Raw genomic sequence first — 18,381 nt, 5'->3', positions numbered from 1 at the left:
GCCAGTGGATCCTGGTTAGGGCACAAGCATGAGTCTGTCTGTCTGCCTTCCTGCCTCTCATTTAATATAAAAAAATAAGCATTTCCATTGAATATGAAATATAAGCAACAATCACAATGTTATTAACAGAACCTGTGACTTTGTGGTCAATATATTTATAACATTGTCAAATCCCACTTAAGAGTTTTCCCACATATCTAAAAATTTCTTTTATGCTCATCACTACTTCAAAATTATGATAGCTATTAAATGCAACGATAAAGCTTGTTATTTAGTACCTTAATAAAGAGGCATGTCTATTTCTTTGTCAAAAAGAATTTACTTGTATAATCTGATGATACTAGCTCAATACAATGTTTTCTTCATAACCATAGGTATTTGCTAAGCATATAAAACTATTAGGGTTCCACAGGCTCACAAAATTTCTAGAGTTTCATGGCACAAAAAAAATTAAGAATTCTTGCCCTAGAGAAATTCTTAATATGGAAACAAGAAATAGCTTTGTCTATAATAGCAAATGAACAAATAAAGATATACCCATACAATGGAATTGCACGCAGCAGAAAAAGTATTAATTACTGCAACTGCATCAAAATACATGACTTTCAAAAACCTATATCAATGCTAAGAATCAAGTGACAGAATTATAGTCTGACTCCATTTCTAGAAAGTTCTAAACTAGGCAAACCAAAACAATATATGGTTTATAGTTATATACAAATGTAGTTGAATATTTTTTTAAAAATGAATGAAATTATTAACATGAAATTTGAGATCATGGTTACTTGAGGGAGGTTAGGGAGGGTATTATAGGGAAGAGAATGTGACCAGAAAGGAATGAGTATTAGGTTTCTAAGTTATTGACAATATTTTTCTTAAGGTTGGTGGCAGGGGCACAGGCATTCACTTTATTATTCTTTTTAAAAGTGTACTGGTGAACTGCGGGGTTCCATACATTGGTGGGACATAAGAGCGAGACTGGGAGACATGGAGAAGAGAGTGGTGGTTATGGGGGGCGGGGAGAGGGAAGGAGGGACAGGGGGAAGGGTGACAGAGGACAATCTGACTCTGGGGGATGGGTATGCAACAGAATTGGATGACAAGATAACCTGGACATGTTTTCTTTGAATATATGTACCCTGATTTATTGATGTCACCCCATTAAAATAAAAATTTAAAAAAAAGTGTACTGCTGTATTATTTACACTTGTACCTATGACCCATGTTTCCTATTACATCCTTAGATAGGCAACTTCAGTCCACTCAATCTAAATAACTACCCTATTGTCTAGGCAGGGCACCACATTATCCTATTTTAATAATCCAGATTTATCTAGTGCTTGGAATACCTGTCCTTTGAACTAGTCAGAAATTTAGCATACACAATAATTTTCAAAATGCTTACTCTATATATCTCCCAGGCAGTTTAGAGATTTTTTATTTTTTTGTCACAGAAAACCATTTCTTTTTAAATGCTGCTTAGAACAATTTTCCACCACAAATCTAAAATTACCTAAAAGATCACACATCTTTTAACAAATGGTACATGGAACCCATTTTACAATCTGGCTTTGTACCTTAGATGTGCCACTTAGCAACAGTGAACCTGAGAAAATTATCTCTTGGAACTTCACCCTTCTTGCCTGGACATAAAGCTAACTCACAGAGTTTTGAAAATAATTAAAACCTGTGAGAAAGTGAATATGAGATTGCCTTAGACACCTAGTAGCACTTACCAATATTTCCCCTGAGTTGCAGTCATGAATTTTAATTTTCACTATCTGTTAAATATTTTCATCTTGAATGTTCTATCTCAGTGGTCCCCAACCTCCGGGCCATGGACCGGTACCGGTCCATGGGCCATTTGGTACCAGTCCGCAGAGAAAGAATAAATAACTTACATTATTTCCATTTTATTTATATTTAAGTCTGAACAATGTTTTATTTTTTAAAATGACCAGATTCCCTCTGTTACATCCGTTTAAGACTCACTCTTGACGCTTGTCTAGGTTACATGATACATTTATAACAGTCCCACCCTAAAAGCCGGTCTGTGAAAGTATTTTCTGACATTAAACTGGTCTGTGGCCCAAAAAAGGTTGGGGACCACTGTTCTATCTTCCTTCTGGGCCAGATGATGTTGATATCAGGGAACCATGATAGCAAAGCCACAGGGTAAAAGAAACCTGGGTCCTTAATTCACCATATAAAAATAAAAGAGCTGCCTGCTGCTCTTTATCCAGGGGGACAGTAGATAGAGTGTTGCCAAAGGCACCAGTTCTATATCAAGGTTGTCAGTTCAACCCTAAGTTTGTTGGTTCAAACTCTCATTATGGCTTCACTCCAAAGGTGCCAGCTCGAGCCCCAGTCAGGGCTTAGATGAAAGCAATCAGGGAGTCACAATTAAGTGAAACAATGAACTGATGCTTCTCCCGCTCCCCCCCCCCAAAAAAAGACTGCTTGCCAACAAGGAAAACACATTTTAAATTCTTAAAGAAATAAAGTCCTATTGTGCTTGAGACATTATATGTTTTGGTGTCTATTTGCTACAACAGCTGAGCCTATCCTATTTAATATATTCTTCAAAAAGTTGAATCACCCCGACCAGGCGGTGGCGCAGTGGATAGAGCATCAGACTGGGACACGGAGGACCCAGGTTCGAAACCCCGAGGTCGCCAGCTTGAGCACAGGCTCATTGGGTTTGAGCAAGGCTCGCCAGCTTGAGCCCAAGGTCACTGGCTTGAGCAAGGAGTCACTTGGTCTGCTATAGCCCCCCGGTCAAGGCACATATGAGAAATCAATCAGGGAACAACTAAAAAACCGCAACGAAGAACTGATGTTTCTCATCTCTCTCTCTTCCTGTTTGTCCCCTCTCTCTGACTCTCTGTCTCTGCCACAAAAAAAAAAAAAAGTTGAATCACATTCATGAATACCAGATACAGCTGAAGGGATCAGAACCACATGAACATACAAAATACTGAGATATCCAGCCTCCTTCCCTCCTTAGTTACAGGAAACTGGCAATAAGGCTTAGTCACAGGGATGCATCCAGCTGCATCAGTTCTATTACTGATTTTTAAAAAGGATGAGGGTAAGTGATATTGGATACTGGCGAGCAGGGTCCACTCCCTCCCTCCGGCACTTTCTATCCTTCATATCTTACTTTGTTTTTCTTCACAGTATTTATCATTTCTTGGTATATTTTCATTTGTTTCTGTTTCCCCCACTCTATTAGTTATAAGAGGACAGGACTTTGTCTTTTGTTCAACTCTGTACCACAGTTCCTGAAAAAGTGCCGCAACATAAAAGGAATTAAAAAAATATGGGTTGAATGAGTGAATGAATTGTTAATTCCTTTTTTGTCTAAGAAAATACATTTAAACATAAAGATCCTGTCTGGGCAGATGATACTTTGTTCTGTCTTGCTTACTTAGAAATGAATGCTCATCAACTGGAAAAAAACTGAAATACTCTCTCAGAATTACTAATTTTAAAAAGCCTCCCTTCTTCACAGTAGTTGACTCAAAATTCTGCACAAGGCACGACCACTACCACAGGTGACCGCCAGTCTTAACAGTGTAAGCAGTATTACTTCAATGTGTGCGATAACTACTGTGTGTAATTTTGTGTTTAATTATGTATTGGTGTAATAATGTAATTAGTAAGAGAATTGTGAACATTAAATTACTGTAACAACTACTCTTAACGCAAGCATTATCAGACGTGGGAAGAGAAGTGTTATTTTGGGGGAGTGGTAGGTAGGAGTGTTGTAAATCCTCATTTCCAAGCAATAGATAAGTCTATAGCTGAACATATCTAAAAATACCAGAAAATGCCTATAATTTGGGGGGGGGGGGAGACTTAGAAGAAAGCAGCTGGAATGTTGAAAGAATTTACCCTGGGGATAAGGGTAAGGGAGGACATCAGAGATCTGCGGTTTTGCTGTCAAGGCTTAAGAAACTACTTCATTTCAAACTGTGTACGTTTAAAGGTGATTTTTTCATATCTAGTTCGGTGCCCTCACTCCCCTGAGCTCTTGAGAAATACAAGTCACTATTAGGAGCCTACAAGGTCCTGGTGGACGGGGCGACAGGAAGGGGCGCGCTTAATGAAGGAAGGGAAGGCTCCCCGGTCTTCCCCTTTATCCATTATTCCGATTAAACTTAACCAGGCAATCATCCCCACGATACTGAAACGCAAGGCATCACACGCGCGCGCGCGCGCCCATTCTTCCCTGTCCGTGGACCACACGGCTCACATTCTACACACGACCATTTACAAAGTGCACGCCACTGCCCACAGGAGAGGAGGCTGGGGCCGGAAGGGCGGTACAAGAGGGAGCTCAGACCTCAGCTAACACCAATGCCACCGCTCACGTGTAGAGTTAGGGTATTTGAGGAAATACAAGGGGGCACCACGGTGGCACGGTGACAGCAAAGGCGCCCGGGCTCGGGCTCGCCGACGCCGAGCGCCCCGGCCACGCCTTCTCGGGGCGGGGGGCGGAGCTAACCCAGCCGAGCCCCGCCCCGAGCCGGCTTCCGCCTGCGGTCCGGTTGCTTCTCTAAGGCGGGAAGGCATAGGAAGAGGAATCTAGTAAAGAATACCGGCTGGCTGCCGTTCTCAGCGCTCCAGGCCGCGCCATGCTCGTTCTCCGAAGCGGCCTGACTAGGGCTCTGGCCGCGCAGACGTTCATGCCTCAGGTACCGGCCGGGGGAAGCGCCCAAACCGTTTACTGGGGGCTGGAGGGGCGTCTGTCGGGAGCGCTTGGGATTCGCGCATGCGCCCACTGGGCTCTCGCTCCTAGACCTGAAGTCCCTGCGCAGAAGTCCAACTGGTTCCCACGCCCGGACCTTCGGCCCACTGTGCGCTGCTTTCTGTGCAGGCGGTGGTGCGTGTCAGGGACCTCAGGCAAATACAGGTGGGGCGGAACTAGGCTTACACTTGTGAGTATGCGAAAGAGTATTGTTACTTCTGAATTATTGTATTATTTCCCATACGAACAACCATAAGCCTACCTTTGTCCCCGTCCTGTACAATGATTAGATCTTTTAACCGTAGATGAGTAATGTACAAAATAGACTTTTGTGATTCAGCCTTAACTGTTAGGAGTTGGTCTAGTCTGTATATTTAACCAGAGATATTTTTTTCCTTTTGATGTTCAGTCTTTCCTCCTTTCTCGGAAGGGGTTTAACCTAGGGACTGACATTCTAGTGAATGCCAAAGAAGAGCCATTAATGAATGGCCCATTCACCCAAAATTAGCAGTAGTACTACTGATTCTCTAGCTACTGGGGCAAAACCAAGAATTATTCCTTGGAACTTCATTCTGAACTTTATTAAATGTCGACCTGATGTTTTCTGTAAGTGAGTTGGAAGTTATTGCTCCCGAAAACGAGCCAGAACTTGGGAGATAAGGGAGCCTGAATCACTTGGAATCCCTCCTGAGCACAGTTCTACTTTATGGCTTGCCACAAAAATCACCTCCCCCAAGCCCACACACACTTATCTCACTGCTGTTTAACCTTTCACTGGCTTCCCCTGCTACTCTGCCTCCTGCTAAAGGTAAAAATTTGTACCTGTTACAGAACAGAAAGAATTTCTTCACCACATGCTAGCAGAGCCAAGAATTGCAGTGAAGAAATGTTGTCTCTTTTATGAATGGCGCCATCCAGAAGGGGAAACTAATGCTCAAAAGCACTAACTCCTCGGTGGCATGTAGGGCACAGTCATGAGACATCATGGGTTAGGGAGTCAGGGGTCATGCTGGGTGCTTGTTAGAGGTGAGCAAGCTGATGGAGCACTTCTTCAATTCTTGAGGACAGCTCTGAGGGTTTTTTCCAGGGTTCCTCTGTCAGGTCTGATGGGAAAGTAGCCAGGGGGTGGGGCTACCCATAGGGGTCAGGAACTGAAACAAAACTTAGGTCAAGATGTTATCTTGAGCCTGCCAAAGGTCTGACCCTGTGACCATTACTCAGGTCTGGGCTACTTATATTGTCTTCTGCTGTCTCAGGGTTGCTGATTATGTGGGGGAAAGGCTAGGTCTCTGAGGGGTATAGACAGAGAATTTTTAGAGCGAGAATTTAAAACTAAATTTAGTCAGCCTGACTAGGTGGTGACACAGTGGATACAGTGTTTACCTGGGACGCCGAGAACTCAGGTTCAAAACCCCGAGGTCAACCCACTCCTTAAGAGGAGCAGTCAGTGAACAACTAAACTGCCACAATTACGAGTTGATGCTTCTTATCTCTCTCCCTTCCATTTGTCTCTGTCTCTCTCTCTCGCTGAAAAGAAAAAAAAGAAAGAGATTAAAACTAAATTTAATTGAAGCCGTAAGGACCCTGGGTTTCATACCTTTGCCACATATTTGTTTCCAAATACAAATTCCCTGAGAGTCAGCTTAAAAGGCAATTGTTTTAAATACTGCCACTGTCCCACTTTCTGATATATTTTATGTATAATACTTTTAAACTATAATACTAGGCAGTTGTTTATTTGCATAATATTTTCTTTTTAGAATTTAGTTAAGATGACACAAAAATCATGTCATCCAAAAGTAGAGGCAGCAGCATTTGTTTTCAGTGAGAACACCTGCTCTCCAAGGAAGCCATGACACTTGGGCAATAGGAACATAACTTTAGTAGACATGAATGGAATGAACTCAGATACATAATTAGGATTATAACATTTTACACAAGTAAAATACATAGATTATGGTATATGTTTTAATCAAAAATATGTCAGAAAAAGAAGTCTGCTGATCTTATTTGACATACTAGGTAGTCAGTATAACTTGTTCATAACTTTGTTTACACCAAACCTTTTAATAGATAATTCTGATTAATCAGCTTCAGAAAATTGGCACATAATACCCAAACCTACAATAAGATGGATTTGTAAATGCAGGGGCCATGTGCGTGTATGCATACATCTTTATATGTATACACACACATAAATAAATCTTTGTATGTATACACACCTATAAACGCACAGGATAATTTCTGACAGGGCATTTCCTACCTAAAGTTAAGCTCACTCAGACTTGAGGGGGACTGAATTAGAACAAAAACTTACACAGTGAGCATATAACTAATACAAAAAGAACTAATGGTTCCTAAGGGATCGTTCCATTAACCTGGTTTAATCAGATGGATTAAATGCCCTTCTTCAGATTCATCTGAAATTAAACCAGATAATGATTCAGACAATTCCAGATGTTGATTTTTCCTACAGCATTCATAGTTTTCTGCTAGTAAACATTCTTATCATGCCTGCCAGAACGCCTGCATATTTATAAAGTTCATTTAAATGCATACTGTAACACATAGATAGAGCATCGACCACAAGATAGCATATCAGCTAAATAAGGTACAACATTTGTACATTTATTAGAATCCTAATTTTAGTTCTTGGGTAAAGGACCTCAGTACCTCCTTATGATTAACGTTTCATGAAAAACTGGCTAATGATGGAGCCCTGCTAGGAAACAGTAGCTGTGTATTCAGCACACGTAAGAGTAGTTATCTATATTGACATCTCTCTAAACAAATGTCTGTGGACAGATGGCAACAGAGGTACAAACATGGACTATGAGTCTAGTGAGCGTTCCTTGTTTCCAAATTCAGGTTTGGTTGTAACATAATGTTTTTTAAAATGTTACAAGCCCGACCTTTTCCAGATGTTTGATTTTGCCTTCTCTCTCTTCAGGTGTGCTCATCTTTTGCTACAGGACCTCGACAGAACGATGGAACATTGTATGAATTTCGTACCTATTCTCTGAAGCCTCCAAAGATGAATGAGTTTCTGGAAAACTTTAAGAAAAACATAAATCTTCGGACGGCTCACTCTGAATTGATTGGATACTGGAGTGTAGAATTTGGAGGCAGAGTGAATAAAGTGTTTCATATTTGGAAGTATGGTATGAGTCATCAGCTTAAGTATTCAGTACAGATTTGCACGTTGTTAGATGTTCCACGTGACTTACTTCTTGGATCTACATTACTATAAGTACACACATGTTAGACTTTCAAAAAGCAAAACAACAGCAACAAATTCATTGATTACTCCTCCCAGTTGCTAGGTAGCAACCCCTTGGTCAATTCCGTGTGTTATAAATGGCATCTTATATTTCGAATCATAAAATTGTGAGCTAGATATTAAATCTCAGAAATAATTATAAAATAGATTATTATAAAGATGATTTGTGAAAAATTTAAAGCAGTAGTAACTAAGAGCCCAAGTGGGTTAAGATAAAAGGAGGAGAGGGTTATTTTTATTTATTGTTGAACTGCAGCTGGATTTCAGGATTTTAGTGGAAACAATGAGATATGTAGGAGCTTGAGGGTAGTAGGGTTGGCGGGGATGATAGTGAACTTGTAGGCATCACCTGACTGAGATGTAATGACTTTCTATGTTTCATTGGTATACCCAGGGCTTCAGGGAATTCACTGTCCTTATGCTGCTCTTGGGAAGTAAAGGCAAAGCAATCAGAGTTCTCTCCCTGTTGAAGCTGACCTACTCCTGCTTTAGTCGGGGAAAGAGAACAGGTTACAGGAATCTGCAGAAGGTTTGTCGCTCTGGTGTCAAATCTTCACGAAGTCCACATCAGGGCTTGATGACATCCAAAGGACTTTAAGAATTTCATTTAGTGTTTGGTCATATAAAGTACTTCATCTAATGTTAATGGTGCTCATTCTCTATTTAACATGGCCCTCGTTTAGGGGTTTTCCCTGTTGCAATAGAACAAACCCAATTAAAATGCCGTTTATGCTTTAATGTGCAAGAGGTAGAACTGTGTTCCATTTAAAAATTACTAGTAAGGCCTAACCAGGCGGTGGCGCAGTGGATAGAGCGTCGGACTGGGATGCGGAAGATCCAGGTTCGAGACCCCGAGGTGGCCAGCTTAAGCGCGGGCTCATCTGGTTTGAGCAAAAGCTCACCGGCTTGAGCCCAAGGTTGCTGGCTCGAGCAAGGGGTTACTTGGTCTGCTGAAGACCCGTGGTCAAGGCACATATGAGAAAGCAGTCAATGAACAACTAAGGTGTTGTAACGCGAAACGAAAAACTAATGATTGATGATTCTCATCTCTCCGTTCCTGTCTGTCTGTCCCTGTCTATCCCTCTCTCTGACTCTCTCTTTCTCTGTCTCTATAAAAAAAAATAAAAAAAAATTACTAGTAAGGTCCTGGTTCAACTGACCTAGGCTCCGTGGTAGATGTTACTCCTCATCCATAGCATTAACTATGGAAGACTTTTACCATCAGTCTTAAGAGGCTCTAATAGTAAATGTAGTACTAGGCCTATGTGTTAATAAATACATATACCTGTTTGGGTAACAAACAGAAGAAAAGGACCAGGTAAAACAATGGGTGACAATAAGTAAGAGAGTCAGCACTGTTTCTTTGGAAGCTGCTTGTTCAAAGAAGATGAGGCTGTAAACTTGCCTCTTAATTTCATTTATGTTCAATTTAATTCAAGGTGTCTCCTGACCTGCCCACCATCACCAGCACAGCTACCAAGGGAAAAGTCTTTTCCTAAACTGGCACTATAAATGTCTCAAAGTCCTAAGATTAGTTAACATACATTGAGTACTAATGCCAAACACTGCTCAAGGCTTCTTTCATATGACAATTCATTTCCTCCTCTCCGCAAGCCTGGAGGTGCAGATACTGCACCATCATCCCCGTTTCACAGGGTAAGACAGACAGATCAGATAACTCACCCAGTCACACAACTCCCTACTAAGTGCTAGAGTCTATAAAGTCTACTCTGGCATTATCATTAGCTATTTATAATTCTATACCCCTTTCAGGCCAGGAGAAACTTAGGGACAGATGTCACTTCTCTTTTGGGGGGGGGGGGGCAGTGGGAGGCTGGCTGCATTTCCAGTGATTTAACACAGTGTTCCTATGTGGCCTTGATGAACATCTACCTGCTGAATTGAATGACATTCAAAAGAGGTCTAGATGATTATAAACAAACAATTTTTCTTTTTCTTACTCTTTTCCTTCCCATAGATAATTTTGCTCATCGAACTGAAGTTCGGAAAGCCTTGGCCAAAGATAAGGAATGGCAACAATTTCTCATTCCAAATTTGGCTCTTATGGACAAACAGGAGAGTGAGATCACTTACTTGGTACCGTGGTGCAAATTAGAAAAGCCTCCAGAAGCAGGTCAGTCCTCCCCTCCTCGTCACTTTGACTTTTGATGATGAAAATACTAAAGATTTTAAACTATAAAAATTAAAGTTTCATAGGAAAAAAAAATACACTTTTTAGAGAGGAATATATTGTGATTATAAAAATGAAATGAATTTGAGCTCTTTGCTTCTCATTAAAACAATGAGCCTTAGAAGTGTTTTTTCAATTTGAGGGAAGCTCTTCAAGTTCAGGTGTGAGTGTAAAATATTGACATGGGGTGGGGAGTGGAGGCTGAGAAGTGGGGGATTTGAAGCAGAGAAAACATGTATCGGTTGGTGAAGGATCACGTGTGAAATTTTGTCATTGTTTTAGTATGTTTTTACACATTATAGTTCATCTGAAAACGTTAAGTGCATCTGTGCTTGTCAGACTGACAGGGAATGAATTAATTTAAACTGTTAGGCTCCATTATTATATTTTAACTTACTTGTTTTCTTCTTTCTCAGTTTGAAAATATAATACTCACAAAAATTAGGGGATGTTTTATGGCTTCATTTTTGAAATATCCCCTAATTTTTGTGAGCAGTATAATTACTAAATGCTTGTTTTCTTGTGGATTTTACTTTCCTGCTGACTTTAAGGAAATACTTACCTCCACCTAGTTTTATTGACTTTTCCCATACTACAAATTTTGTAGTGTTATCTTAGATGACGAGAGATTTGAAAGTCTTACTTGGATCCTTATGGAGCTCGCCTTCCCCTCGGCTCTCAGCGTGATCTAAACGAACGAAGTGGCTTCTAGAACAGTGTCAGGTCATGGTTCTCTTCCTCTGTGTCGTTCATAATTCTTTAGTGACTTTCCCTTTCTCCCTTTTATTTCTCAAATCTGCTAGTCTGTCTGTGCCATCTTTCTTAGTAGAGGTAAAATGCTTTCAAGTGTTTACCTGGATATTTAAGAAAAATAAAACTATCCCCTTCAGTGTTTTAGGGAGTTTTTTCCCTCAAAATCTCAGATACCACTTTGGATCCATTGTTTGCTTGCTGTTCCTGTTAGAAGTGGAGTCCTACAGGGGAAAGTAGGCAAACAACAGTATTTCTTGTCAGAATTGCAAAGGAGGAAGTATAGATCAGAAAATAATTTTCTTCCTCATTTCTTACCTCAAAATATAGACTCGGGAAGCTCAAAAATCCTAGTCCTATTACACATTCTCAGTATTTGTTTTATTGACAAATTTTATGGATTAAAAGTATTTCCGATAATGGTATGATATAGCGTCCTTTTTGTTTTGTATGATAAGATTAACAGCTGATCCATAAACATGGACAAAGACTTTCTAAACATAAAAACAAGGAAAAGTAATGCAAAGAATTCATAAATGTGTCCACATAAACACGTATACGTATGTGATCCTCCAAATGTGTAGTTGTACATTATTAATTTGCCACTAGAACCGTACTAACCTGTTAGACATTTATTAAATATCTTTTGTAAAATAATTACTTTTCTTCCACCTCTAGGAGTCTATGAACTGGTTACTTTTCAGATGAAACCAGGTGGGCCAGCTTTGTGGGGTGACGCATTTAAAAGAGCAATTAATGCCCACGTCAATCTAGGCTACTCAAAACTAGTTGGAGTTTTCTACACAGAATACGGAGCACTGAACAGAGGTACAGCTGTCCATTTCTTCTATGAAATTGCAAAGCATGTTGCTGAACTACAAAGTTCTTTGGGTCACTTTGTCTCTCTTTTTTCATTATGGTATAGATTTTAATTTTATTACCAAATTTTTAGAGTGAGTCACTTAACCTCACTGTGCCTTGCATGGCTCACCAATAAAATGATGATTGATAATAACCTACCACCTAAGATTATTATGAAGATGAAATGAGTTATATCATGCAAAATGGTTTGAAGCGGGTCTGACACATAGTAAGCACCCAGTTAATGTTAGTACGTATCTTCGAATTGTTAATATTACAGATACACATGTAGGTGCTGCTGTAAGGAAGTTTATGCATTGTTTTCTATGGGGGATGACACATACTTGGAATGTATATAATACACTCGTAATACACAAATAGACATACATGCCCATCTTATACATCATGTGTCAGTAAGACCCTAATTTTATTTTGCTCATATTTTTTAAAGAAAACACACTAAATATTATCCTAATTCATAATTATGAATTAGGTCTCAAAGAGGTTTTTCTCTGGGTGGTTAAAATAGTGCTACTTTTAATTTTCTTTGATTCATCCAAATTTTTAGTAATAAAGTTTTTTTAAGATCTTGCTTTTCCAAAAAAAAAAAAAAAAAGTAAAATGTAGTAGGAGGTATGAAACCTGGTTCTAGTCTTGATTATCAGTGTCTTTAGCTATATTATGTTACTTCCCCTATCCAGCTTTGTCTCATCTATAAAACCAGTTTATCAATCAGTATCTCTCCTAAACCTCTGAGTTGTCCAAAATGTGTTATTACTAATTTACTTAGTTTTTTTGTGTGTGTGTTTGTTTGTTTTTGTAATTTTCCAAAGTGAGAAGTGGGAGGAGGCACACAGACAGACTCCCGCATGCGCCCAACTGGGATCCACCCAGCAAGCCCACTAGGGGGTGATGCTCTGCCCATCTGGGGCATTGCTCCATTGCAACCAGAGCCATTCTAGCACCTGAGACAGAGGCCACAGAGCCATCCTCAGCGCCTGGGCCAACTTTGCTCCAATGGAGCCTCAACTGCGGGAGGGGAAGAGAGAGACAGAGAGGAAGGAGAGGAGGAAGGGTGGAGAAGCAGATGGGCACTTCTCCTGTGTGCCCTGGCCGGGAATCGAACCTGGGACTCCTGCACGCCAGGCCAACGCTCTACCACTGAGCCAACCAGCCAGGGCAGTTTTACTTTTTGAATACTCACGATTGTGACTTAAAGAGTAAAACTTAACATACCTGATTAGTTTTTCTGTATATTTTATTCGTAGTAATGTTATTCTTGGGCTTCTTTCTGCAGTTCACGTTCTTTGGTGGAACGAGAGTGCAGACAGTCGTGCGGCTGGGAGACATCTATCTCATGAAGATCCCAGAGTCGTGGCAGCGGGTAAGCTATTTCCCTAGGCATGACTTACTCTTGGGACAAATTTAATTTAGTCAGGAACTTTGTATGCCTTCTCATATAATGTTTTCTTTTTTTCCAGTTCGGGAAAGTGTCAGTTACCTAGTGTCTCAGCAGAATATGCTTCTGATTCCTGCATCATTTTCACCTTTGAAATAGTTTTCCACTGAAATGCAGAGCATTGCATTAACTGTCTTAAGATGTATCTGCTAATCATGCTTAAAGTCTCCCAAAGGAACCTCACTTTTAGTTGAAGAAGGTGGTAAGTTGATTCGCTATGTCTCTGCCATTTTAAAGCCACCTCTGTTCTTAGTCTTTACCGCCTCAGAAAATTGTTCTGTTCACTTTGCCCATGGTATTTCAGAAGCTATTATACATTAGAGATAGTTGCCAGTATTCATGATCTTGATTTTTTCTCTTTCAGAATGTCTCTTATTCTCTATTTTAATGACCCATTGCTTTATAGCATGTTCTTATATTTAAATGATGTTTTTGCATTTCTGTGTCTGACAATATTTTTAAATTATTTATGTGCAGTGTCTATATTTTGAATGTGTCTATTTTTTCTGAGATTTAAAAAAAAATTTTTTTTTGCCCAGTCAAGTTTATTTTGTAATATGAAATGGGATTCATAAGAACATTAGATCAAATATATTCCTTTACCTTGGGAGACTACCTATGTCGTCTGTATCAATGACAGTTTTCACATTATTAGTCACTATGAATTAGGTCTCAATGTTTTAAAAAAACCTCCAGATGACTTGTTTCATATGCTGAAATGTGTTCATTTACAGTTAGTTTTATTAATTTTGGTTCATTTGGGGACACTAACAATGATGCTTGGGACATGGTTATAGAAATGCTGCCCTAATAAAAACCTACATATCCATTTCTGGTTTCTTTTTCTTTCTTTCTTTCTTTGTATTTTTCTGAAGCTAGAAACGGGGAGAGACAGTCAGACAGACTCCTGCATGCGCCCGACCGGGATCCACCTGGCACACCCACCAGGGGCGACGCTCTGCCCACCAGGGGGCGATGCTCTGCCCCTCCAGGGCATCGCTCTGCCGCGACCAGAGCCACTCTAGCGCCTGGGGCAGAGGCCAAGGAGCCATCCCCCGCGCCCGGGCCATCCTTGCTCCAATGGAGCCTTGGCTGCGGGAGGGGAAGAGAGAGACAGAGAGGAAGGAGGGGGGGGTGGAGAAGCAAATGGGTGCTTCTCCTATGTGCCCTGGCCAGGAATCGAACCCGGGTCCCCTGCACGCCGGGCCGACGCTCTACCGCTGAGCCAACCGGCCAGGGCCTCCATTCTGGTTTTTTTAATTTGTATTTTATATTTGTATTATCTTCTCTGGACTTTCACTCTGTTGCTATAGTGTAGTGACACAGTAATAACTTACAAACATAACTGTGAATGGTAAGTCACACTGAGAAACCAGCATGATAATAATCGCAGAAGGAAGCCCTGGCCGGTTGCTCAGCGGTAGAGCGTCGGCCTAGCGTGCGGAGGACCCGGGTTCGATTCCCGGCCAGGGCACACAGGAGAAGCGCCCATTTGCTTCTCCACCCCTCCGCCGCGCTTTCCTCTCTGTCTCTCTCTTCCCCTCCCGCAGCCAAGGCTCCATTGGAGCAAAGATGGCCCGGGCGCTGGGGATGGCTCTGTGGCCTCTGCCCCAGGCGCTAGAGTGGCTCTGGTCGCAACATGGTGACGCCCAGGATGGGCAGAGCATCACCCCCTGGTGGGCAGAACGTCGCCCCATGGTGGGCGTGCCGGGTGGATCCCGGTCGGGCGCATGCGGGAGTCTGTCTGACTGTCTCTCCCTGTTTCCAGCTTCAGAAAAATGAAAAAAATAATAATAATAATCGCAGAAGGAAAGTGTCTTTAGTACCATCACAGACATGCTAGGGTTTTCCTTGAAACACCTTTAATTTCCATTGTAGTTGAATGCCTCTCTGCCTTCTAAAACAAAGTTTTGTACTTTCAAGCTCTCTTAATAGTTTGTTTACAGCTATATTATTTTACATTTCTGAGACATACAGGAAATAAAAGAGTAAATTATGAATTAGCCGTCTAAGGGAAATTTGAACATTCATTGTGTAAGGTTCCTGATAGAAGAAATGTCTAAAAGATTAAAAATCAGCCTGACCAGGCGGTGGCGCAGTGGATAGAGCGTTGGACTGGGATGTGGAAGGACCCAGGTTCGAGACCCTGAGGTCGCCAGCTTGAGCGTGGGCTCATCTGGCTTGAGTGAAAAGCTCACCAGCTTGGACCCAGGGTCGCTGGCTCCAGCAAGGGGTTACTCAGTCTGCTGAAGGCCCGCAGTCAAGGCACATATGACAAAGCAATCAATGAACAACTAAGAAGTCACAATGCGCAATGAAAAACTAATGATTGATGCTTCTCATCTGACTCCATTCCTGTCTGTCTGTCCCTGACTATCCCTTTGACTCTCTCTCTGTCTCTGTAAAAGAAAAAAAAAAAAAAAGATTAAAAACCAAAACAAGACTCTGGCCAGGTAGTTCAGTTGGTAGATCATCTTCCCATTACACCAAGGTTGTGGGTTCATCCCCGATCAAGAGTCAACCAGTAAATGCATAAATAAGTTGAAAAACAAATCAGTTTCTCTCTCTCTTCTTCTCTCTCTAAAGTCAATTTTAAAAAATCAGAAAGATGAGATGTTGCTCAGTTGCAGACTATACTATTTTAACAACAGACAAGAATCCAAATAAAAGTTTTTTTTGTTTATTTTTTTGTTTTTTGTTTTTTGTATTTTTCTGAAGCTGGAAACAGGGAGAGACAGTCAGACAGACTCCCGCATGCGCCCGACCAGGATCCACCCGGCACGCCCACCAGGGGCGTCGCTCTGCTGCGACCAGAGCCACTCTAGCGCCTGGGGCAGAGGCCAAGGAGCCATCCCCCCGCGCCCGGGCCATCTTTGCTCCAATGGAGCCTTGGCTGCGGGAGGGGAAGAGAGAGACAGAGAGGAAGGAGGGGGGGGTGGAGAAGCAAATGGGCGCTTCTCCTATGTGCCCTGGCCGGGAATCGAACCCGGGTCCCCCACACGCCAGGCTGACGCTCTACCGCTGAGCCAACCAGCCAGGGCCGAAATAAAAGTTTTATAATTCAGCTATTTTAATGTTTCCTGCTTCCCTTCAACGCGAAGCTCTCTGTGGTGTTATGCATATTCACCATCTTTCCTTCCTTACCTTATTCTTCCCTGAGCCCAGTCCAGGGAGGCCTACATTCTTAAACCACTGAAATGGCTCTTCTGAGGGTCACTGAGGACCTCTGCCTTGCCAAATTGATTGGTCTCTCGCTGCTTTTAGCTGGCTCATCTTCGCACTGTTGGCCACTTCTGCCTTCCTGAAACACTTGATTCTGAGCTTCATTCTATAGTCATACTCTTAGATTTTCCTCCTCCTTGTGGCCCAGTCCCTGTCTCCTTTGCTGGCTTCTCTTCTAAATACAGTAGGATCTTAGAGCTCAATATAAACTCATTCAGTCTCAAGGCCTTACTACCACGTTTGTGCTAACAATTCACATATTTTTCTCTTCTTTCCTGTCATTGCTACTGTGCTCCTATCTGAGATACCTATTGCCTTTTTAACGCAACCATCTATTTAGTTTGGGTCACAAACTAAGTCACCTTGATAGCTCTTTCCCTGCAGGCTGTCAGACCCTGAATATTCGTTCCTTTTCTTCCCTGTGTCAGTTATTACCACCCTCCACCATCATCTCTTACTTAGCCTCCCTACTATCCTGTCTCCTGTCCTGGTACAGTCAGCATTCTTTCTGAAAACAGATTAGGTCACGCCACTACTTTGTTTAGAACTCCAGTGGTGGATCATTGCTCTTAACAGTAAAACCCAGACACCTTAACGTGGCCTGTGAGGCTCTAAGCTCTGGTCCCTGCTTCTGAGTCCGTCCCCTCCCCCTCTGGAGGCACCGCCCTTCTCTCCCCTGCTCTCCAACTTGCCAACCTTTTTCCCACTTGGGGCTTTTATACCAGGAGTTCTTCTGGAATGTTCTTCCTGCCCACCTTCAAATGCTGGCTTCTTCTAATTTTTTTTTTTTCAGAGCTCAGCTTAAAATGTTACTCCTCAGATGGGCCATCTCTGATTTCTCTGCATCATTGTCCCATTATAATATTTTATCTTCTTGGTATTTACTACTGTCTGAATTCATTTTATTCTTTCCACAGTTCCATTGTGAATGTGAATGTAATTCCCCCACTGAAATTTAACTATAGTAGGAAATCTGTCTCCTTCAATACTGTACCCCCAGAACCTAGAAAAGTATCTCGCACACAACAGAGTTCAATAAATATTTGTTGAACTCTCATAGAATGATGCAGTGCTGATCAGGATACTTTTAACCGATACACAACTTCACCAGAAAGAACCCTCTGCCAGTGACTAGCCACATAACTTTAGACAAATCCTTGATCGTCTGAGCCACAATTTATTTATATGTCAGATGGTGCCATTTACCTCATGGGGCAGGATCAGTTGAGGAAATGAGGTGCCTGGCAACACAACTCTTGGTAAATGTAGCTAATTTTCTGTTACACTTTTTCATATTGAATATATTCATTAACATTCCAAAGGTTCCAGATTTTTAAAAATATATAAATGTTTATATTGGCTTTTCTCTAGATAATGTTTTTGTCGAGACTTGACTTGGAATGGTGAATACACAATACAGTGTACAGAAGATGTGTTGTAGAATTGGGCACCTGAAACTTGTATAATTTTGTTAACTAGTGTCACCCCAATAAATTCAACTAAAAAAAAAATCAATGAGTAACATTTTCATCTAAATTAACCCTTCCTCACCCTCAGTTGTCATCTTTTCACAAAGAAAGTTTTCTACCAATTTCAGTGAAGTCGCTGTAGTGTGAACTTCAAGGGGAGAAGACGACGTGGCGATGCTGACACCCAGGGGGGTCAGCCCGGCACACAGAGTTCAGACCCGAAACTCAGGCGAGGGCTGCTCATTCCACAATGTCAAGGCTGTTCGGAAGAGGCCACAAATCGAGCCATGATTCCACTGTGCTGCCTAATAGGTGGTGTTTGATAGTTGTTCTTCAGTACCAAAATAAAGACATTGTTTCTGAGACTTCTGATTGTCCCTGAGCTGTGATAAATAC

At 41.5% G+C, this 18,381-nt stretch overlaps 1 protein-coding gene and 1 pseudogene across 1 annotated transcript; one reads left to right on the top strand and one right to left on the bottom strand.

Annotated features, from left to right (window-relative positions):
• LOC136322189 (olfactory receptor 13C7-like) overlaps positions 1-4,642 on the bottom strand; it is a 42,430-nt pseudogene extending 37,788 nt beyond the window's left edge.
• NIPSNAP3A (nipsnap homolog 3A) lies at positions 4,537-14,123 on the top strand. Its single transcript, XM_066254682.1, has 6 exons — positions 4,537-4,700; positions 7,704-7,914; positions 10,012-10,167; positions 11,653-11,802; positions 13,133-13,219; positions 13,317-14,123. The coding sequence occupies exons 1-6, from the start codon at positions 4,641-4,643 to the stop codon at positions 13,391-13,393; spliced, it is 741 nt and encodes a 246-aa protein (XP_066110779.1). The 5' UTR covers positions 4,537-4,640; the 3' UTR covers positions 13,394-14,123.
• Positions 14,124-18,381: the final 4,258 nt, after the last annotated feature.

The sequence above is a fragment of the Saccopteryx bilineata genome, chromosome 2 (genome assembly GCF_036850765.1).
Source record: "Saccopteryx bilineata isolate mSacBil1 chromosome 2, mSacBil1_pri_phased_curated, whole genome shotgun sequence".
In the NCBI taxonomy this organism is placed as follows: domain Eukaryota; kingdom Metazoa; phylum Chordata; class Mammalia; order Chiroptera; family Emballonuridae; genus Saccopteryx; species Saccopteryx bilineata.
Note: the sequence above shows the minus strand (reverse complement) of the source record. Positions and strands in the feature narration are given on the sequence as shown.

What these genes read in the sequence shown, in the direction of transcription:
- NIPSNAP3A (XM_066254682.1), top strand. Translation starts at nt 4,641, where the DNA reads ATGCTCGTTCTCCGAAGCGGCCTGACTAGGGCTCTGGCCGCGCAGACG. An exon ending in ATACGGAGCACTGAACAGAG is followed by an intron (nt 11,803 to 13,132) that starts GTACAGCTGTCC and finishes TTCTTTCTGCAG; the next exon opens with TTCACGTTCTTTGGTGGAAC. An exon ending in TCCCAGAGTCGTGGCAGCGG is followed by an intron (nt 13,220 to 13,316) that starts GTAAGCTATTTC and finishes CTTTTTTTCCAG; the next exon opens with TTCGGGAAAGTGTCAGTTAC.